The 22,372-nt window shown below is 42.2% G+C and overlaps 1 protein-coding gene and 1 long non-coding RNA gene across 4 annotated transcripts; one reads left to right on the top strand and one right to left on the bottom strand.

The window, feature by feature from the left end:
• The first annotated feature begins 337 nt into the window (after positions 1 to 337).
• pcdh12 (protocadherin 12) lies at positions 338 to 20,417 on the top strand. 3 transcript variants are annotated; one of them, XM_084953058.1, is made up of 6 exons: positions 338 to 407; positions 686 to 3,637; positions 7,525 to 7,616; positions 10,752 to 10,903; positions 18,503 to 18,667; positions 18,855 to 20,417. In XM_084953058.1, exons 2-6 carry the CDS (start codon positions 785 to 787, stop codon positions 19,091 to 19,093), a joined length of 3,501 nt encoding a protein of 1,166 aa, XP_084809184.1. In that variant the 5' UTR covers positions 338 to 407; positions 686 to 784; the 3' UTR covers positions 19,094 to 20,417. The 3 variants fall into 3 exon arrangements, with proteins under 3 accessions (XP_084809184.1, XP_084809193.1, XP_084809203.1); XM_084953067.1 differs by having other exon boundaries at positions 7,528 to 7,616; XM_084953077.1 differs by having other exon boundaries at positions 686 to 3,631.
• LOC146392768 (uncharacterized) lies at positions 14,309 to 21,388 on the bottom strand. Its single transcript, XR_014802723.1, has 3 exons — positions 21,094 to 21,388; positions 18,564 to 18,725; positions 14,309 to 18,321 (listed from the first exon to the last, which is right to left on the bottom strand). It is a non-coding gene; the product is annotated as an uncharacterized LOC146392768 (long non-coding RNA).
• Between the last annotated feature and the right edge of the window lie 984 nt (positions 21,389 to 22,372).

Here is a 22,372-nt window from a genome sequence, read left to right on the forward strand (position 1 = left end):
TGTGATGAAGCTCGGGTATATATCCTGCAGCCAGTTATCTTCCCACTGGTATACAACAAAATTTCCAAGTGATTTAAGGTCCCACACTGCAGGTTGTGATGAAATGCAGACCAATGGGGGGGGGGGGGGGGGGGGGGGGGGGGGGGGGGGGGGGGGTAAGTGACAGAGAGGCAGTGTCATATTTCTCTGAAGGCACTCCAGAGTTGAGCTGAGTTTGCTCGGTACAGGGGAGAGCGTCTCTTTTGTGTTCAGTCTGGACTCATTTACATATGACCCTCCTCCTGCTCTTGGATTGGCTGGTGCCCTTCTAGCATGTGGAAACCCACTTCCAAGCTTTCTCAGTTGGAATCAAACTTTACAGAGTCAAGGAGGATGAAGTGAGAGGCTGGACGCCAGCAGCTGTATGTGTGAGTAACAACAGCAGGCAGACGCGAGGGAAGAAAAGAGAGGATGATATCTTAATTGTAGGCTTCTATAATTGTATCCTGACCACGTTGGAGTTTTTTTTTCTAGGTATTTGTGTTTGAAAACCATCAGTTTTTCTTAACTTTGTTGACTTGGTCGTGGTGGTTAGTTTGGGAGAAATGTGAATTTTATCATTTTATCTGACAGCAGAGAGAGTCACAAAATAATTTCACTTAACAGTCTTTAGATTTTAAAATATCTCTTATTTGTTTCTTTACAGGTCAGCGCATGGATTCTTAGAGATGTCTGTTTAATTAGTCTTTCACAGAAAAAAACAAACCTTTTTTTAGACAGCAGCTAACTATTACTTTATATCATCATGGTGCTCGCTCTGCTTCTCATTGCGAGTCTTTGCTCCAAGACCCTCTCCTCACATTGCTCATCAACAACTATTCAGTACCAGGTTTCGGAGGAGCAGCCGGCGGGAACCCGGGTCGGCTGTCTGGCGGATGACCTGCGGCAGAGGGACGAAGGCGGATCTCTGGAGGATTTCCAGGTGGTGGAGCAGGGAAAAGCCCTTCCTTTTTCTGTCACCACTCGAGATGGGGTTGTCTCCACCCAGGGCCGATTGGACAGGGAGGAGTTGTGCCGAGGGACTGACCTGTGTGAGGTGGCGTTTAGTGTCCTCTACAGGAAACGAGGTGCTGTGAAGTGCCTGCGGGTTCATGTGAAAGTAATGGACTTAAATGACCACAGTCCCAGCTTCCCCAATACTTTGCAAGAAGTGGAGATCTCAGAAACTGCTAGCCTTGGGAAACGAATCCCATTGGACTGGGCGGTGGATCCTGATGCAGGTTCCAACAGCCTCCAGACCTACTCACTGTCTGTCAACCAGCACTTTGATCTCGATGTGACAGTTGGTCCTGGTGGGACGAAACAGGCAGAGCTGGTGGTTGTCAAAGAATTAGACAGGGAAATTCAGGCTTCCTTTGATCTTACCCTTGTGGCGTGGGATAAAGGGAATCCACCCAGATCTGGGAGCACATTAGTCCGTGTTAGTATTCAGGACTCAAATGATAACAGCCCCACATTTGAGGACAGCAATCCAACTGTGTCATTACCAGAGGACACAGCACTCGGGACTACTGTAATCAAGCTCAAGGCCACTGATCCAGACCAGGGAGCCAATGGGGAGGTTGAGTACTCATTTAGTAAGCACACACATCCAGAAGTTCAAAGGCTCTTCTATGTGGACCCACAAACGGGAGAAGTGAGTATCAGGGCACCATTGGATTACGAGGCCCAGTCTTCTTACGAAGTAATTGTACAGGCCAGCGATCGTGGGCCAAATGCGATCCCCTCTTACTGCAGATTGCACGTCAAACTCATAGATATTAACGATAATGCACCGAGGATACGCCTGACCTGGACCCCAGCCAGCTCGCAGGTTATAACTGTGCTGGAAGGAGCTCCAGAGGATACTCTCCTTGCTGTGGTGACGGTCTCTGATGCAGATTCAGGAAGAAATGGAAATGTGACTGCACAGATTCAACAAGGCTCAGGCCCTTTCCGACTTAAAAAGATGCACGGCAACGACTACATGATTGTCACCAGCGGCTCCCTGGATCGTGAGAAGGTTATGCAGTATAATATCACGCTCTTTGCCCGGGATAGCGGAAACCCCTTACTTTCTTATGTCGAACATCTACCTGTCTATGTTCTGGATGAGAATGACAATGCCCCAGTATTTTCGACCCCCATCTACAGAGCTTCGTTCAAGGAGAACAACATGACAGGCTACCACATTCTCAAAGTCGAAGCTCATGATGAGGACCTGGAGCTCAGCGGAAAAGTCTCCTACTCCATTGTTGAGGAAACTAAAACGCAGACTTTCTCAATTCACCCCAAAACTGGTGTCATAAGTGTCCAGCAACCTTTAGATTACGAGGCATTCAAGAACTACTCTTTCATTGTGGAAGCCGTTGATCATGGACATCCACCACTCACAAGCACAGCTAGAGTACATATTGACATAGAAGATGTAAATGACAACTTCCCGGTCATCAAGGCGCCAAAACCAAGAAAAGGTGTAGCATCTCTCAGTGTACCTGTTGATGCATACAGAGGTGAGATTGTGACAGAGTTGGGGAATGCCATCAAAGAGGAAGCCACCAATGTGGCAACTGATCACTCAGTCAGAGAGGGGCTTGGATTTCTCGCATCAACAATCAAAGCAGAAGACCAGGACACGGGACTCAATGGGAAACTCCAGTACCTCATTACTGATGGAAACCCGTCTGAGCTCTTTTGGCTGAATAACACCTCAGGCCAGCTGTTTGTTAATACCACTAATGCTACCGAGCTCATTGGGAAAACCTTTAAGGTGGACATCACTGTTTCTGACATGGGCACTCCGAGGTTGGCTACTAAGGCAACTCTGGAGGTGACTTTCATAAACCTCAAGGACCATCTAAAGAACTCATCACCTGGAAACCGTGGACAGCTCAGCTTCACTATGATGATGGCAATCTGCCTCGGTGCTACATGCCTGCTTCTTCTATTGGCCATCGCTTTGGTGACAACATTTTGCCGCCCTGAGAAAAGGGACAACCGGGCCTACAACTGCAGACAGGCTGAATCGACCTACACCCGCCATCCTCGGCGCCCACAGAAGAACATCAGAAAATCTGACATCCAGTTAATTCCCGTAATCCGAGGAAGAAAGGAAGACCTCCCTGAGGACGATGGTGAAGCCCAGCCACTAACTCCACCTCCAGCCTCAGATGATCAGCAGATTGAGAGTCACTATAGCTTAATGCCATCAGTTATGAATGCAAGCTTCCATTCCCAAGGCTATCTAGAAGAGGATGTCACTCAGCCCAACACCCATCACTGCAGAACACTTAGGAAACCTGGAAACATTGAACTTGATGGAACCTTACCTTCATCTCCAGCAACATCATACCGGACTCTTCACAAATCCAGAAACACTTCATCCTCTTCCTCAGTCTCACATTCCAGCACCTTAAAGAGGCCGAAGAACTCTGAAGGAGAGGAAACGGTTTCACAGTATTCATCAGCATCTGTGGCAACTCTCAGGAGGCCAAAGACCTCGGATGGACATGGAGCACATGATGCAGCTCACCGGCAGATCCTTCGAAACCTGGTCCGTCTTTCCATGGCTGCTTTTGGAGACTCCATTGAGCTTTCTTCAGCTTCTCCAGAGGTGCAGGTGAGTTTTCTTCTTTTACTTATTCCATATTATTTAACAAGACTTAATCTTATTGTTGTTTGTTTCTTATCTCTAAGGTAATGATCAGTGGCATTAATCTACAATTTTGGCCACTTGAATGTATTTATTAATTCAAGTCTTTTAAAATAAAATAAGTTTGGGTGTCTTTAATCAAGTAAACTGTTTTGTGTTTAAAAAGCCTTTACTCACCGGTATATACAACTAAACCTGCATAAAAAGACGAATTAAGGTCTCATTTGTGGAGAGATCTCTAAGTAAAATGAAGTCACACATGACTGATTTCAAACATTAAAACTATTTAAATTTGCTGCAAGAATGAAACTCATTACAACAAGCCACGTTCGTTCCAAAACACAACAACTTTCCTGCAGGTTGAATTGACATATTTATCCATTTATCTGGTGTTAATGATTTCACTAAATCTGCATGATGATTTTTTAATGTGCTCTTATTTACATTCTCTTCTATAGCTTAAACATTAAGGATAATGTGCTGCTGCTGGCTCTCATCTAAATGCCATTTACTTAGGTCGAAAATGTGTGATCACATTTATTTCAACATGTGCTTACAGTTAGCGTTGGAGTAATTAAGTGTTCTCCTTTGAGGCTTGGAGATTAATCTGAAGTGAAGTCCATTAGAGAGTAGAGATTAAAAGCACCCCACACCTCCTCCACCACCACCACCACCACCACCGATAGAGCAGCACACATACACAGAGCAGCTTCCCTTACAGTTTCCCAGCAGTCTTTGTGCTTTTTCAGCCTTCTGTATGATGACTTACTCAGACTGCCTGAAGGCTGGAGTCAGCCGAGACGTGTGAGTGTAGGGGAGAATAACCCGCTGATGGATCACTCTGAAACCAAAAAGTAGCACATTTATTCATGTGCTCATGTGTCAAAGCCAAAAATCCCCCACGAGAAACCCCGACAGACTTTTAAACTAAATCTCACATATCAGATTCATATTGGAGGAAGGGCCACTCCATGCTCTGTAGGACGTGGGCCAGAAGAGGAGTGTGTGAAGGAGGCTGGCTAAAATAAGCTGTCATGTGTTTGTAGTGTAAGCTAACACTACTCTGACACGCTGCTTTGTCACTTTCAAATGGCTTAAAAAAAAACAAACTTACAGAGAGCCTGTCTGCACAGGCCTAAAATAACTCAACAAACAGGATTTATTTCATGCAATCGTTTTTCTTATTTTAAAAAAACATTATATCTCATGCCGTGATGTTCTAGGTTGTGATCCTGAAACCAACTGAACATTAATTCACCAGTGAAAAATAGTTCAGACTGTTCACTCTTTCTCCTGATGACTGGCCTTTGTATGGCGGGTAGTTTCAGGATTCCTTCTTCACCATCTCCCAAAGGAAATATCTGGTTCCTTGGCTCCTAAATACACCACTAGCTTTGTTTCCTGTTATGTCTGTTGTTTGGTGCTGAGTGAATAGCATACAGTGGATTTTTACAGCTTACTTTCAGCAGTTCCTTGAACCTATCAGTGAACATAGACAAGCAATGATAATTGGAATTATAAATAAACATCAGTTATATGTGCTTAAAATGTTACTCAGGAAATGTGGAGTTTCATTTTAACATTTCACGTGACCACAAGGGGATAAATTCTTCAGTATTTGGAGTTGCAAGCACATTTTGAAAGCTTCATTTAATTTGTCCTCATTTGATTTTGTAGAGAGGTTGCCACCAATTAATGGTGATAAAAAGAAAAGCCAGTTTATATTTTAGAAATGCTTTACAAGCGTCACAGTCATGGTGAATTTAACTTTCAGCTTTGGAAATGCTGCACTGTTAAAACAGATCTGCATTATTGAGGGAAAAAGTCGCTGCCAACGCCCTGCAGACAGAGAACAAAGACCTTGGCCGGGCCCGACATCCTCACGTGAATCCCATTAGAAACGGGAAGAGGCCTTTTTGGGTTCTGCCCAGTTCCTTTCCTTAACCCTCCCAGCCGGCCCAGTTGGCACTCCTTGGACTTCAGATATTTCTCTCCCACCTCGAGGTCACAGAGGAAGAGGCCTGCTCGACGCCTTGGAGGAGGGGGATTTACTGTTCACCTCCACCTCACCACACAAAGACACAGACACACAGACACAGACACACAGACACAGACACACACACACACACACAGACACACACACACACACACACACACACACACACACACACACACACACAAACGATCATCACTGTGCATACTTTGGAGTTCGTCCTGGAAGGAAACCAGCCAGAGAAGAATAGGCTTTTACGTAGAGACCATTTCCTGTCACTGTAGCAGAGTGCACGTGAAAAAACACACAAATGTCACGGCTAAAACAAAGTCATAAATTAGCATGCATGCACACACACACATTATTCACCTTGTACATGTGTGTGTGCTTCCTCCCTGGTGTGCAGTGTGTATCCGCTGTATAACAGAGTTGTCAGCAGAAAGCTCAGAGCAGTGAGACGGACTCGGCCGCTCGGTTCTCACACTGCAACACTAAAACAAAAATCACAAAGAGCACGAATTAATTTCCTTATGTCGCTCATATCACGTGCACTTTTTGTTCAACCAGCAGAGAAACCCACTTACCTTAACAAGGCAGTTACATTGATTTATTATTGACTTCTTTCAAAGTTCAGCTGTTCATACATTTACTTATAAACTACTGAAGAGTAAAAACACTGGAGCTTCAGTCTAATCCTTTAAACATGAGCTGCTGCAACTCTGAAAGCAAAAGAAAAACCTTTTACTTAAAGTGATGTTTTGCATGTGATGGAGATACAGCGACTTATTAAATAATCCCACATGCACAAGTTCCTTTCCCCTCAGTTACAGAGCTGTTACCAACTCACCTTTGAAACTTTTGTCCAGCTGGATATAAAAGCTGGACATGAATCATCACAGTCTGTAGAAAATTTGTGAATCATATCGATTTGATTTGCAAACAAAATGTTTTCACTTTAGGAGTGAGATTATTCAGTGGACCCTCAGCAGGAAAAAAGCTCAGGAGATCCTCTGTGGATGCTTGTTCACTGTCATGGGTCTCTGAGTGTTAATCAGTTCAAAATGCCTGCAGTGAACAGGGTCTGTTATCACTCGTTAGGCACTGATTTTTAACTCTGTGGTCAGTAAATGTGCAACAAAAAACAGGTTCAAGAGTGCCATAAACCACAAACTTGCTGTGTGTGGCTGTGACTGCAGATGAGCTCGAATGTTTGAAATAAATAAAAATCAATCAGAGTGAGCCAAAGCAGACAGAAAGAGATTTAATGCATGAAAACCAGCTTATGTAGCAATCAGCTCAGTGGCTCCACTCTGTCTACCTCCTACACAAAACCAGGAAGAAAATAAAGAAAACGCAGAGTGGGAGGGATCATCACGTGTGACAAAAAAAAAAAAAAAATCAATGAAATGGCTTTTTAGCAAATTAAAATAAATTAAAATAACCGCACTGGCCTGCTGACTTCTGACCATGAAACTGCTTTGCTTGGGTGGTGATTTAGAGGTTTTGAGGTTCTACACCTCCAAACATGTTTCATCTACCTGTAGAAACCAAATTACACCCCGCTCTTCCAAACAGGCCCGATGAATAACCCACCAGCTTTCTGAGATATATATATAATAATAATGTCTGACCTTGCACAAATATGTGTGCAGCATGTGTGTATTGAAATATTATGCGGCCAGTGCCTGACTTCTGGTAGAAGTACTCACTGTGAAGGAGTAACTCTGGTTTGCTGAAGTTTGGTGAAGCTGGATAAACTGAAATGTTTCAGTGATATCTGAAAATGTGCGTTTAACACTTTTTTTCTCCTCTTGTTTCTCACCTTCATCTCTCCTCTCCCTCCATCTTTTCCTCCTTACAGCAGATCTCCCAGCTCCTCTCTCTCCTCCATCAGGGTCAGCTGCAGCCCAGACCGAACTTCCGTGGAAACAAATACTCTCACCGCAATGGCAGGTCAGTCTGACTTCTCCTCTCCATCCTCCTCCTCTGGAGTACAGACGCAGCAAATCAAAGCAAGGTCACAAACCTGCTTCTATCTGGCACAAAACCACGTTATACTCAAAATTTGCTCCAAATAGAAATACATTCACATTCTGTATCTATATGAATTTAAACTGCTTTTAAACTTCTGGAGCCTTAAAAATGGGAACGAACTGAAGTGCTGAAGTGTGATTAAAAAAAAAAAAATAGGGTCAATCAGCTGGAAACAAGATTAGTGAAGAATCCACTCTTTAAGGTGACACAGAGTGCTCAGACCGAATGAGGTATTCATGTTTATTTGGTCATCATTTCATCAAAAAGAAGCAAATAAGACTCAGTCCCCCCCCCCCCCCCCACACACACACCTCCCGAAGAGTTTTAACTCTGATCAGATGCCAGCATGTTTTTAGTTTTAACTCTTTGTAGTCTATTCAGCTCATGATTTAAATTCAAACATGAGTAATGTTTTCTAGTAGAAGTGACTGCACAGTGGACATGCCAGGCACACTGTTTTCTTCAAAGTGTCTTTATTTCATCCTTTAAGGCTTCAATATTTGTTGTTCTAGCTAAAAATGTGGCCGGACACTAACACGGGTCACCACGGGTCTCTTCCTGCTGCCCTGATAGGAACTGCACTTGCACACTGACTTCAAAACAGACTGATATCCTGAAGGAAAGATTCCGATGTAGATCCAGAACTAGTTTTTCCTTTAATCAGAGGCTTGTTTAAGAGCCAGATGGCTGCTGGCTTCAGACTGTGATCGCTGTTGCGCGCTCTGATGCAGTCTTCTTCTGATTGCAGAAATATGAGGGGGGGGGGGGGGGGTCCCACCAATTTTAAGAACCTGCATATGTTATAATGATCAATCTGATCCACGTACAAACACGTGTTGTTGTTCTGTGGTTTTATTAAGTGAAACCCAGTGGTGAGGGTTAGAGATCACCACGCTGAGTATTTTATGGCTGCGCTACTTTGTGCACCAAATACCTGAGCTAAATCTAACTTGAAAAGTTTAAAATGAATTCAGATCTTTGTAGGTAGCCTAACAAAATTACTTCAACACCATGAAATGCGTATTAAGCATTGTCTGTGTTCAAATACTCTCTTTAATGGAAAAGTGAAAATACATCTCTTCAACCTGATTTAGACTAAAGAAGATTTTTCACCTCAGTTTAGTGTTTCAATGTCTAGCAAAGTGGCTGCCGTGAGGGACGCTCCTGGCTTTCATATAAATAAAATGCACTTGGGAATTTGGGCAGCTCCTGACTCAATGTGGTTAGTGCATTATTCCAGCATCTGTGCCTTCATAGCAGTGACAGTAATGCCACACTGTTCAGCTGGAACTTTTGCTTTTGCTTAAAGTCGTGAAAGCTGCAGCTGACAAATGTCTTCCCTGGTGTTTCTGACCGACTGACCTGCTGTGACTGAAATAACAGCAACAGAAAAACAGGACACAAAGTCAGTGTTGCAGGAAGAGTGTCTCATAACCCCGCAGCGTGTGCGCCAGAGCAGGCTGCAGCAGAGTGATTCAGAGGCTCTGACAGGAAGCAGGACTTCAGCATCACTGTTGCGCTCAGATAAGATCTGACATCACCTTGATACACACGGTGCACTGTTTCATCGCACTCACAAAACACACCTGAGTGTGCATAACTCCTGTGTGTGAGCTCACCTTTATCTGTGCGCTGGTTCCTGCCCGAGCCTGCTGCTCTGATGAGATGTGCTTACCAAAGGACTTGTCACCTGAAACCTCAGGAATTTTATCACCTTTTTAAAACCCTTAAAAACATCAGACCTCAGCTGTACTCTGGAGTTCTGTCTCCTGTGACTCACCGTGATTTAAGGAATATATGTTTTTAACTGGATATCAAAAACTCATTCTAACGCCTAGCAACATTTTCAAACTTGTCCATTTGTCTCCCAAAGATTTCTGATTTCTGCTTCCTACACAGCTCTGACACTCGCAGGGTGAGGTCACCTGTGGCTGACAGCTTGCAGTCAGCACTGAGCTCATTACCTCCACTAAGCAGGTTCTGTGTTTGGTAGCGTTAGTGTATCGTAAACACGATAGCTGAAAAAGTTTTGAGTGAATTCTGATAAACTCTGTAGGGCTGTAGAGTGAGGTCACCTAAACAATCATTAAAATTTGACATCCATCCACCTCAAGGTCAACTTCATGATTTATTGGTGGGAAAAGAATGTCTTAGAACTTAACCATGATTCATGACGTCAACAAATAGAAAGTACAGATTTATATTATAATGTCACATTTGACCTCTGACCTCTCTATCACATAGATTGATCTGAAGGTCAGACTGATAGTAATGCTATATAGAGCTATGGCCATATAAGGAATGATATATGGGAATTCTAAATATCACGTTACACTGACCTCTGAACTTTCCCTCAAGGTCAAATAAGGTCAAACTTTGTATTGGCAACATTTAGGAAATAATACTGACATATGAGAATCCTAAATATCACAATATAGTTTGCATCCAAACATCATGTGGACTCAAAGCAGAGCAGTGCTGCTTGGATGTGACTTTAATTAGCAGTCAGACTGTAACTGATATAAAACAGTGCTGCCGGCTTTAAAGTGTTTTAACCACATTACGTTTGCGATGCCTCTCATTGAGTTTGAGGATTGAATTGGATGTTTGTTTTTAAGCCTTGCATGGCCGTGCTCCTGCCAACTCAGCATGAGCCTCACTGTTACTGTGAGCTGGAGACTTCTAATCATCCCTAATTTATAGACTCATCACCAAAGATTTTATATGTTTATAGTTCATGTTCTGGCTCTTATTAAGCATTAAGAATTGTTTTATTTTTAAAAATAAACAACCAAACCAGAGAAAAGGTAAATTGGGCAGATTCTGTTCTTAAATGAGTTTGGACTGCATACCCAACTACTTGTTTAACTTTGTATAAAGTGAATGCTCCCATTGCAATTTTAGATTAAAAAAAAATATCTTTAATAGTTCCGTTGAAACGTTTCTATCAAGAACTCTGTGACATCAAACTATCAGCTTAAACAGACACACTGCCCAAAGTTAAACAGATACATGAACGGAGAGTTTGTGAGTCAAGTTCATGTTTGTCTGCAGGTATGGAGGTCAGGACTGTTCTGACTGGCAGAGCACCAAAGACAGTGGACATGGCGAGAGCGAGGCTGGAGATGTGGACTGGGAACCAGGAAGAGACTCACCGATAGACCCACAGCTGGAGGAAGGACTCAGCAACCTCCTCAACAATCCTGGTAAGCACACAACATCTGACAGACACCTGAGGTTAGCAATAATTCTTGGAAATTGGAAGTGAAATCCTATCTTAAATCAATGATATCGTCATCACCACTGAATGGGAAAGCACACGTTAAAGGATCATCAGAATTCTTAATCAGATTTCCAACTTAGCACGTAAATGAACAGACGTCCAAGCAAAAGCAACCAGCTAACCCTCACCGACTCAACTGCAGTAAAATAATGATGTTTAACTCTTCAGCACTTGTAGATATTTTTAGTAATGAACTCAGGTTCCAGGTTTTTTGACCACAAAAGCTCATTCTTGTTCTTTTTTAGCTGATTTCTTTACTTTAGCATGAGTAGCTGTAAGCATTGTTTGCATCCTCCCACCATAGAGGTCCATAAAATAAAACAGTGTGTCCTGACTCTGTGTGAAGGTTATTTGATGTTCAGGTTTGTTTGACTGATGGTTAGTCTATTTAAAGATCTACTGAAACTAAACTGGTGAATTTAGCTGGAACCTCCCGGTGAAGCTCTTTGATTTGTCGGACAAAAGCAGCCAAACTTTAACCCTGCAGCACACACACAGACTGATCACTCACAATGGACAGTCAAAGACAACTGTAGAAAACAGGATGAAAGCAGGAAATAACACAGTGGCAAGTTACATCCACCCACACACACTCCACTCAGGACGTCTTGCTGTGTTTTGAGATTGAATCTCTGATACACTCTTTTTTACATTCTTCTGCCGTAAGGAGACAGTTGTTTCCCCCGTAAACAAACAGCTGGTTTCGTTACTTCGTGTTTTTGAAAACGCAGTAATGATTGAGGGATAAGAAATGTCGATTGTCCAAAGTCTATCTAACATCTTGGGAATTCCTCAGCAGTATGAAAGCCAACACTCGCTTCATCCAGCGTCTGAGTGTGTACCGTAGGTGTGTTAAAAAGTTTCTTCCTGGCATTGTGGTGGTCACAGCTTGGAGGTGAGCAGAGGGGGTTACCGCCTGATGATGGAAGAACGAGCGTCACTTTATGATAGGACGAGAGCGCGGGAGAGAAACAAAAGAGCGAGTGGGAGTTTGTTAAGTTATGTATGCGCTTGACTCACCTTTCAGCCCGCAGGCTCCATCATCAGTGTAAGTCACACTGTGCTGCAGACGGCTCAGCTCTGAAGAAAGCTTCAGGGCAGCACATTCCTCTTTTTCCTGACCTGCACCTTTATGAATCACACACATAAATGCACGTCCCTTTGTTCATACCTGAGGATGATGTTATGGCTGCTGAGGGGAGAGAAGCTGTGCGTTTATGTTGGTTTGTCTTGTATTTTGTAGTTACTGGTTGCACTCATGGTAGATGAGCATACTGCTTCTGTGCTTTAACTAAAGAATCTTTATCAAAGTTTCCACTCTGAGGACTGACAATAACTTTGAGAGGAAAATATATATGAAAAGGAAAGCTCTTATTGTCATTTTTAGTGTAAAATAATTTAATGATGAACAGAATTTATGTTTGTTTATCCATAGCAGGGGTCTCAAACTCGCGGCCCAGGGGCCAATTGTGGTCCACGTCACCCCTAGATGTGGCCCGTATATTGCCATGAAGAAATATAATGCAATTTGTCCCTTGAAGTGACTTTTTTGTTCAGAAGGATTTGTTTGTTCTTGAGTGCAATGTTAAAATAAGTTCTTTAAAAATCCCAAAATGATTGAATATGAAGGCAACATGAGCAGAGAGTACAAACATGCTGAGGGATTGGCTGTGTTAGTTCAGTGAGACATTTAAAAACTAATGTGTACATTTATGTCTGCACTTTTATTTTGTTAAATATGAACAGAATGATAGCAGAAGTGCTGCCACGTGTTTGGACAGAAAGAGCGGACCAATGTGTTCATTTGGTAGATCAATGAAAGGCTTCAGTCAGTTAAAATCTGCATTCACATTTGCAGTTTTGTCTTGTTATACAATATTTGAAATTAAACAAACAAACAAACAAGAAAACACCCACAAAGATTTCTGAAAATTGTTTGTTGTTGTACTGCTTGAACACTGAAGTGTCCCTCCAATGAGATGACAGTACCAACAGTGGCCCACAGCTCATTGAAGTTTCAATCAGGTAGATTTTCTTCTTCCTCCTGTTAATATTAAAACACATTCAAAGGAAACACTGGCTTCCTTCGGTTCCTTTAGGCTCTCCTGTTTAGGGGTTAAAAGCACCTTCTGGTTATTATAAAAAAAATGATATAATGACTAATGAGCCAGGCACTGCTTGGCTTCCTGCTCCGGTGATTGGTTTCTCCACCTTGAGTCTCTCATGTTTCACCCACCTTGTTACTGTTGCCTCTCTTGTGAATTGACTCTGTTTTCTGTCTCTGTTAGAACAGCTGCTTCCCCCCCCTGAGTCTTTGGTTTCTTTGTATTTGGTATTTATGAGTTCATGGATTTTACAACGCTCTGCTTTTGCATCCTGGCCAGCATTGTTGTGAGTTTATGGAGCTCACAGCAAAAAACAAAACAGTTGTAAAAAACTGTTTTTTGATTTGCAGTTTTTTGTGTCCACTGACACAAACTGGCACATTCTTCATGACATCCAGCACAGATTGTAATATATTACAGTAGGAAGCATATTGTGTGTTTGCAATGCATTCAGCGCCAGTAGGGGAGAATAACTTTGGTTATAAAACTAGTTTCAACTGCAGCAAGTCTATCCAAGTAATGGATATTTAATTTATAACATATTTAAAAAAATACAAAAGACGTGTGAAAATCTGGGACATGCACGTCTCTGGTCTCAACTATCAACCCCTGCGGCCTTTTTTACCCTGTTAAACAGAGAAAATTTTTTTCTTTGTGTATGTGGACACAAACGAGTCTCTATGAGACCTGTTACTTCCACTGCTGACTCCTGTTTCACAGGTAAAGAAGATACAGCCTTAGAAGGCCTCGCTGTTTTTCGACGAGAGCTCAGTGTTTAAAGCTTCCTATTGGAGGAGAAACCCTGAAAGACTTGTTCAGATTAAATAAAGTATAAAGATGGATTCAAATTACAGGCAGAACACTTGGATAAACAGGAAGATGATCTGAAACTCAACACATTTAGTAATTTTGAGGATTTTGAGTTTGGGTGCTCTGTGGTGAAATACTCCTAAAACAAAGAGAGGAAAGGGGGTGGACGGTGGGTGGGTGATTTGGGGGCGGTCTTTACCATTCTGCATGTAAGCACTAGTGTGTGTGTGTGTGTGTGTGTGTGTTTGTGGTGGTACATTTAATCCTCCATCTGGTTGCGGTTAGATGAAAGAGACCAAGCTCGTCCGCAGGCTGATTCTCACAGTTTCTGCTTTTTAGTCCACGACGGCTGCAGATACAGTCCGGGAGTACATGTATTCAATTCAATTCAATTTTATTTATATAGCGCCAAATCACAACAAAAGTCGCCTCAAGGCGCTTCATAGATACAGAGAAAAACCCAACAATCATATGACCCCCTATGAGCAAGCACTTTGGCGACAGTGGGAAGGAAAAACTCCCTTTTAACAGGAAGAAACCTCCGGCAGAACCAGGCTCAGGGAGGGGCGGCCATCTGCTGCGACCGGTTGGGGTGAGAGAAGGAAGACAGGATAAAAGACATGCTGTGGAAGAGAGACAGAGGTTAATAACAGATATGATTCAATGCAGAGAGGTCTATTAATACATAGTGAGTGAGAAAGGTGACTGGAAAGGAAAAACTCAATGCATCTTGGGAATCCCCCGGCAGCCTACGTCTATTGCAGCATAACTAAGGGAGGATTCAGGGTCACCTGGTCCAGCCCTAACTATATGCTTTAGCAAAAAGGAAAGTTTTAAGCCTAATCTTAAAAGTAGAGATAGTTTCTGTCTCCCGAATCCAAACTGGAAGCTGGTTCCACAGAAGAGGGGCCTGAAAACTGAAGGCTCTGCCTCCCATTCTACTTTTAAATACTCTAGGAACAACAAGTAGGCCTGCAGAGCGAGAGCGAAGTGCTCTAATAGGGTGATATGGTACTACAAGGTCATTAAGATAAGATGGGGCCTGATTATTTAAGACCTTGTATGTGAGGAGCAGGATTTTGAATTCAATTCTGGATTTAACAGGAAGCCAATGAAGGGAAGCCAAAACAGGAGAAATATGCTCTCTCCTTCTAGTCCCTGTCAGTACTCTTGCTGCAGCATTTTGGATTAGCTGAAGGCTTTTCAGTGAGTTTTTTGGACATCCTAATAATAATGAATTACAGTAGTCCAGCCTGGAAGTAATAAATGCATGAACTAGTTTTTCAGCGTCACTCTGAGACAGGATATTTCTAATTTTAGAGATGTTGCGCAAATGGAAGAAAGCAGTCTTACATATTTGTTTAATATGTGCGTTGAAGGACATGTCCTGGTCAAAAATGACTCCAAGGTTCCTCACAGCGTTACTGGAGGCCAAGGTAATGCCATCCAGAGTATGAATCTGGTTAGATACCATATTTCTAAGATTTTCAGGGCTGAGTACAATAACCTCAGTTTTATCTGAATTAAGAAGCAGAAAGTTAGCGGCCATCCAGGTCTTTATGTCTTTAAGACATTCCTGCAGTTTAACTAATTGGTGTGTGTTATCTGGCTTCATGGACAGATAGAGCTGGGTGTCATCTGCATAGCAGTGAAAATGTATGCTATGTCTTCTAATGATGCTGCCTAAGGGAAGCATGTATAATGTAAACAGAATTGGTCCTAGCACTGAACCCTGTGGAACTCCATAATTGACCTCAGTGTGTGAAGAGGACTCTCCATTTACATGCACAAATTGGAGTCTATTAGATAGATATGATACAAACCACTGCAGTGCAGTACCTGTAATACCTACAGCATGTTCTAATCGCTCTAATAGGATATTATGGTCGACAGTATCGAACGCTGCACTGAGGTCTAGCAGGACAAGCACAGAGATGAGTCCACTGTCAGAGGCCATAAGAAGATCATTTGTAACCTTCACTAAAGCTGTTTCTGTGCTGTGATGAGCTCTGAAACCTGACTGAAACTCTTCAAATAAACCATTCCTCTGCAGATGATCTGTTAGCTGTTTGACAACTACTCTTTCAAGGATTTTTGATATGAAAGGAAGGTTGGAGATTGGCCTATAATTAGCTAAGACTGCTGGGTCTAGAGATGGCTTTTTGAGTAAAGGTTTAACCACAGCCAGCTTGAAGGCCTGTGGTACATAGCCGACCATTAGAGATAGGTTGATCATATTTAAGATCGAAGAATTAATCAATGGCAGGACTTCTTTGAGCAGTTTTGTAGGAATGGGGTCTAAAAGACACGTTGATGGTTTGGAGGAAGTAATTATTGAAGTTAACTCAGAAAGATCAATTGGAGAAAAAGAGTCTAACTTAACATCAATGGTACTAAGAGTAGCTGTAGATAATATTACATCTGTGGGATGATTACTGGTAATTTTTTCTCTAATGATAAAAATTTTATTTGTGAAGAAGTTCATGAAGTCATTACTAGTTAACGTTAAAGGGATGGTTGGCTCAACAGAGCTCTGACTCTTTGTCAGCCTGGCTACAGTGCTGAAGAGAAACCTGGGGTTGTTCTTATTTTCTTCAATCAGTGATGAATAGTAAGATGTTCTGGCTTTGCGGAGGGCTTTCTTATAAAGCAGCAAACTATTTCTCCAGGCTAAATGATGATCCTCTAAATTTGTGACACGCCATTTCCTCTCCAGATTACGAGTCATCTGCTTTAGGGTACGTGTTTGAGAATTATACTACGGAGTCAGGTACTTCTGATTAGAGACCTTAGTTTTCACTGGAGCTACAGTATCCAGAGTCGTACGTAGTGAGGAGGTGAAATTATTAACAAGATAATCAACCTCTGTTGGGGTAGCGTTCAGATAGCTGCTCTGCTCTGTGTTGGTACAGGGCATTGAAGATGATAACAGTGGGTGGATTATATTCTTAAACTTAGTTACAGCGCTTTCAGAAAGACATCTACTTTGATAAAATCTACTCTCCACTGCTGTGTAATCAATTATTGTAAATGTAAATGTTATCAGGAAATGATCAGACAGGAGAGGGTTTTCAGGAAACACTGTTAAATGTTCAGTTTCTATGCCATATGTTAAAACAAGATCTAGAGTGTGATTAAAGTGGTGGGTGGGTTCTTTTACATTTTGAGAGAAGCCAATTGAGTCTAATAACAGACTAAATGCCATGTTGAGGCTGTCATTTTTAGCATCTACATGGATGTTAAAATCACCCACAATAATTATTTTATTTGAGCTCAGAACTAAATTAGATATAAAGTCTGAGAAATCAGACAGAAACTCTGTGTAAGGCCCAGGTGGACGATAGATGATAACAAGTAAGACTGGTTTCTGAGTTTCACAGCTGGGGTGGACAATGTTAAGCATCAGGCTTTCAAATGAATTAAAAGTCTGTCTTGGTCTTTCATTAATTAATAGGCTGGTGTGAAAAATTGCTGCCACACCGCCCCCTCGGCCTGTGCTTCGAGGTTTCTGGTAGTTAGAATGACTCGGGGGTGTTGATTCATTTAAACTAACATAATCATCCTGCTGCAACCAGGTTTCTGTAAGGCAGAGTAAATCAATTTGTTGATCAATTATTAAGTCATGTACTAACAGAGACTTGGAGGAGAGAGACCTAATATTTAATAATCCACATTTCACTGTTTTACTCTTTGGTTCAGATGTGGATACTGTATTGTTCTTTCTTTTTGATTGTTTATGTTTAAGTTATTTGTTGCTGGTTTTTAGTTTGTTTTTTGTCTTTTTGGAAGCTGACACAGTCTCTATGGAGATGGGTTGTATGTTCTTATAGAATTGACTGGCGCATTATCCAACATCAGGAATATGACAAATGAGCAGCTTCCTATAGCAGGTCTCCAGATGTGCACTGACAAATGCTGTTAATGAGAAAATAAACCGGTGTTTCTGCTCATCCCGTCACTCTGCCAAAGTTTTCCACAATCCTGCTCGTACTTGAGCTTATCCAGGTTTGTGTTGTAAAGATCTTTTATGTTTTACGTTAAATTAGGGTCAACAAAAACTTTATTAGTGCTGATGTGAAATCAGGTTTTTACAACAACATCTGATAAAAACACAAGCAGGAAGCGCACAACATCAACAGGATGTTGTCAGGGTGAGGAACAGGATGAGGAGTATATCTCTGTGTTTTCCCCTTAAACTCTGTCCAGCAGACAGTGTGTTTACAGTAGATGAATAAATGAAGTCAGACATGTAATCATGTTGAATGTTTGAGTGAAAACACACAAACCAAGGTTAGAGCTCCGAGACACACCCGACATTTACGCCTCTGACATCGACTCGCCCGCCAGGCAGCCGGCAGGGCCGGGAGGAGTTTTATGTCAGCGTGGACGTGATCGTCGGCATACGGTCCAAGCATGCAGGATGCAACTGATGGAAGAAGGAAAAAAAAAACTTGTTTATAGCCGCCAGATAAAGCCACTGTGTCATTTCCTCCTTCTTGTGCATCCTTCATCTCTACACTGCCCTCACCTGTGAGATATATCATAATATTACACTATAAATAACCTGAGATGGTGTGAGGACAAAACTATCGCTTCTCTTTCTGCAGATGATGTTTTCTCAGAGGTCAGTGACCCTTCCTGGATGGCCAGACTCTCCCTCCCACTCACCAGCGATTACCATGACAACGTGTTTGTCCCCAACAGCCCTCCATCCCCCGAAAGTGAGACCCTTCCTCGGGATGGCCTGGAATCTTCATCCTTCTCCACGTTTGGTAAAGTTTGCATTTAAATTTATTTTACTCTTTTTTTTCCCCAAGTTGAAATATTATCCTAAAAATAAAAAGATAATAGTTGATTATTATTGAAGATTGTGTTGATCATGTTCACTTGAAGCAGAAGCGCGATTTATAAAAAGACGAACAGAAATCTGGAGTTTCTGACTCTTTGTGTTCTCCTCAGGTAAAACCCCAGAGAAGGACGGCCCACTGGGCGGAGCTCTGCTATCTGAGGTGAGCACGCTGTTCGAGATGCTGATGACGCAGAAGGCCGATGCCCACCCCGGCCCTCGGCCTGACGTCCTGTACCGACTGTCGGCGGCGTACCGTCGCTCTCTGGGCCTGGACGGTGGAGCCGCCGGCAACGCAGCCAAAAACTCTGCGAGATCTGGGCCTTCCGCACCCTCAGGACTTTGTCAATAACCGTAACATGTGTTCACTGAAGACTGGAACAGACTGACAACTGTGCAACAGACAGTGTTTTTCAGGTGTCTGTTTTTGTGGAGGATTTTAGAGGCATTCAGTCACAGAAACATAATTCAGGCATGTGAAACAGTAAATAACACCACAGTGGATCTGTGATGGATTTAATTAACATACACTCGGCCCTCACACTCCCCTCAGCCAGCAGCACTCTTCCCTTTCCTCTGCTTGACTAGTTTGTGCACTTAACCATCTCCCACTGGCTGGAAATGAGCTTATTTATTTTACAAACCAGACTGAAGACAGCACCACAAAGGCAACACGTTAATCAGAGTAAAATACATTTATCCTATAAGCATGTTTAAAGCATTGCCAGAGACCAGAGAAATTACATGAAATAAATATTACATTTTTTGTTTTAATGAAATCATCATATGGTGGGACAACCTCCATGATTCTAGTTCCCAGTTCTGTACAGTACAACTATAATGAGCTGCCAGGATGTTTAAAGAAAACAATACTAGGAAATGTAACTCAGGAAATAAACTACCTCTCTGATGCTAAACACAATCACAAACTACAGACAAGAGGAGCAGGAAGACACAGCCTCCAACATTTGAAATCATATATAGGTGCAGCTTCGCCTCAGTCCTCTCTTCCCTATAATGAACGTGGATTCAGGACTTTATGTTTTCTCAAAGTCACCAGTTTCCACTTCACATTCTTCCTCTACAGGCTGCAGTATTGGAAACAACATCATGCTGATGTGCAGTTTTTAAGATAAAATATAGACGTTATGCTTGGGGTCAGGGTTTAGACAGATGCACAGACTGAAGATCAGCTCAGATGTTGTTAAACTGGTGCTACAGTATCTGATTTTTTCAAAAATTCACCCGTGCGTCGTGATGTCAGGTTTTAAAATACGTGCAGGGAAAACACAGCCAAAGTGGACCTGAAGACTGCAGTGTCTCCATTGTTCTTAACTCGGACACAGGCAGTAACCTGATGACCTCCTTCTGTCAGGACCTAATAAACCCTGTTGTTGTTCAGGGTTTGGCTGGCAGAGGCGAACCAGTGACTGGGAGGAAATGTCGCTTTGTCCTTTTGTTTTTCCTCAAGAATGAACTAAACATCACACTGAATGTCAGACTGAACTTCCTCCTCAAAGTAAGCCAGCAAACCGCTTCAGTCCTTTAACCTCTGGCTTAAAACGCTTCTGAAAGTTGTCTCACTATATAGCAGATTTTATCCATTTAACAGCCAGCACTGTGTATATAGTTTTACTTTTTGTAATATGAACTTTTTCAATAAAATGTGCATCATATTTAAACTTGTGGATCTTTATGAACACAACCTCTATGTGCACTTAAGAGCTTCACTGTTCTTTGTATATTTTCAGGTTGTTCCTTTGCACAATTGTTTACACTCATCCAGCTGTTCAAACATCTGCATCCATTAAGCAGATTTGCTTGTCATCTTAGTCTTCATTCTTTATTTAAGACGATGATGATTAACGGTGCACACTAAAGCCACCACGCAAACAGTCTGTGTGGACTTTGATTGCTCAGATGTTTTCTTTGTGCAGAGCGCCCTCTGCAGCCTCAAAGAAACAGTTACACTGCGTGATGGTAAAAAAAAAAAAAAAAAAGTCATGCCAGCTCCTCCTGCAGAAAGCAACAGAAATGATTTTCTGATCAAAACAGTGTTCATGCATTAAAAATAAATTCAAGGCCAGACCAGTGATGTCAGAAAGGTCAAGGAGGCTGTTGTGTTGGTACAGAGACAGCATCAAACTCTATGCTGTGATTAGTCCTGACAAAGCAAGAAATGCAGAAAAAGTAACGGAAGTTTAAAAAGATGAGTGACAGAGAACACCGAGTCCACAGATCTCAGGCTCACAGGGAGTGCGCTGAGCTCGCCAAATAGTAACTCAATATACTCACATTACACATGCATCACAGATCAGATAGTTAAGGTTATAATACGTAATGGAAACTTACAGGCATGTGTGGGCAAAAGTTTCACCTCCACTGCGCACTTGTAGCAAATTAGCTGGGCATAACAAACTTCCCAAGTACCAACTGTGGCCACAAGAGGGTGCCAAATCATACAAAACAAAGGCATATTAACACATTAAAGTTATAACAACACACTCATCCTGATATATGTGGAACCTCGAGCTCACGTGTAAAGTTTATATTTATGGGGCAGCTAAAAAGTGAAGCAGCTGCAGGTGAGGCTGGAGGAATCAGCTGATGCAATTAGTGAGAAAGTGGGGCAGGTGGAAGCACCTGTTCTGAGATCAGCAGGGTCAGTGAAAAAAACAACCAAAACAGACTAATGCTTCAGCACAGTCCTGCTTCACCAAGTAACACTCACACACTGAAAGTTCACCGTCAGCCAGTTACAGGCCTGTACATTGTCACGCAGAAGAACACAAAAGAATAAAAAGTTTAAAATATAAACTAAAATGGATCAATCTGTTGACAGAATAAACAGCATTGATGCAGTGAGAGATAAATAATGATCCCAAACTGAACAGCAAGCAGCAGAACCCTGATTTAAAGTCTGCTTGGAGCTGTTTGACTTGTTCTTGTTCGTGCCAGTGATTTAATCATAAACCTCCATGAGGAATTCAACTTAGCATTCAAAGTATTTCCTGTGTCTCAGTTCAGATTCTTCCTTTAGTAGTTTTGCAAATACACTGCTAATTTCATTAGCTTATTGCTGATTTACAGCTCTGTGTGCCAGCTGCTGCATTTTGCAAACATTGAATATTTATGATGCCTCTGAACGTTCATATTATTAAAGTTCTCTACAGCAAAGTCAACAGTGTAACTTTGCATAATCACTGAACAAACCCCCCAAATATCCCAACACAACAGTGATTATGAACGTCTGTTGCTTTTTATAGTAGGTAAGCATCTGTGTTACCATCAGTGCTGATGTTGTTCCCGGCCTTTCCGTTGAATGACGAACACACCATCCTACACTGATGGAGCCAAACCTGATAGTTGGACACGTTCAGTTGTCCAATTAGGAAACATAAGACAGCATTAAACCAGGATAAACTGGAAGTTCCACACAAGCACAGGGAAACATGCAGACTTCACGGAGAAGGATCCTGTGAACGTCTGAGCCCAGGATCAGCCTGCTGATGTAGACATTTCATCCAGCTCACAGAAGGTAAGTTTTATTCCTAAAAATAAGTTTATTTCCTTCTGCAGATGCAGATGCTCGATGACCAACTGAGAGTGCAACTTCAGTGAGAATATTTGT

The sequence above is a fragment of the Perissodus microlepis genome, chromosome 2 (assembly GCF_051167445.1).
Source record: "Perissodus microlepis isolate ML-2025 ecotype Zambia chromosome 2, ASM5116744v1, whole genome shotgun sequence".
Classification (NCBI taxonomy): Eukaryota; Metazoa; Chordata; class Actinopteri; order Cichliformes; family Cichlidae; genus Perissodus; species Perissodus microlepis.

What these genes read in the sequence shown, in the direction of transcription:
- pcdh12 (XM_084953058.1), top strand. Translation starts at nt 785, where the DNA reads ATGGTGCTCGCTCTGCTTCTCATTGCGAGTCTTTGCTCCAAGACCCTC. An exon ending in TACTCTCACCGCAATGGCAG is followed by an intron (nt 7,617 to 10,751) that starts GTCAGTCTGACT and finishes GTTTGTCTGCAG; the next exon opens with GTATGGAGGTCAGGACTGTT. An exon ending in TTCATCCTTCTCCACGTTTG is followed by an intron (nt 18,668 to 18,854) that starts GTAAAGTTTGCA and finishes TGTTCTCCTCAG; the next exon opens with GTAAAACCCCAGAGAAGGAC.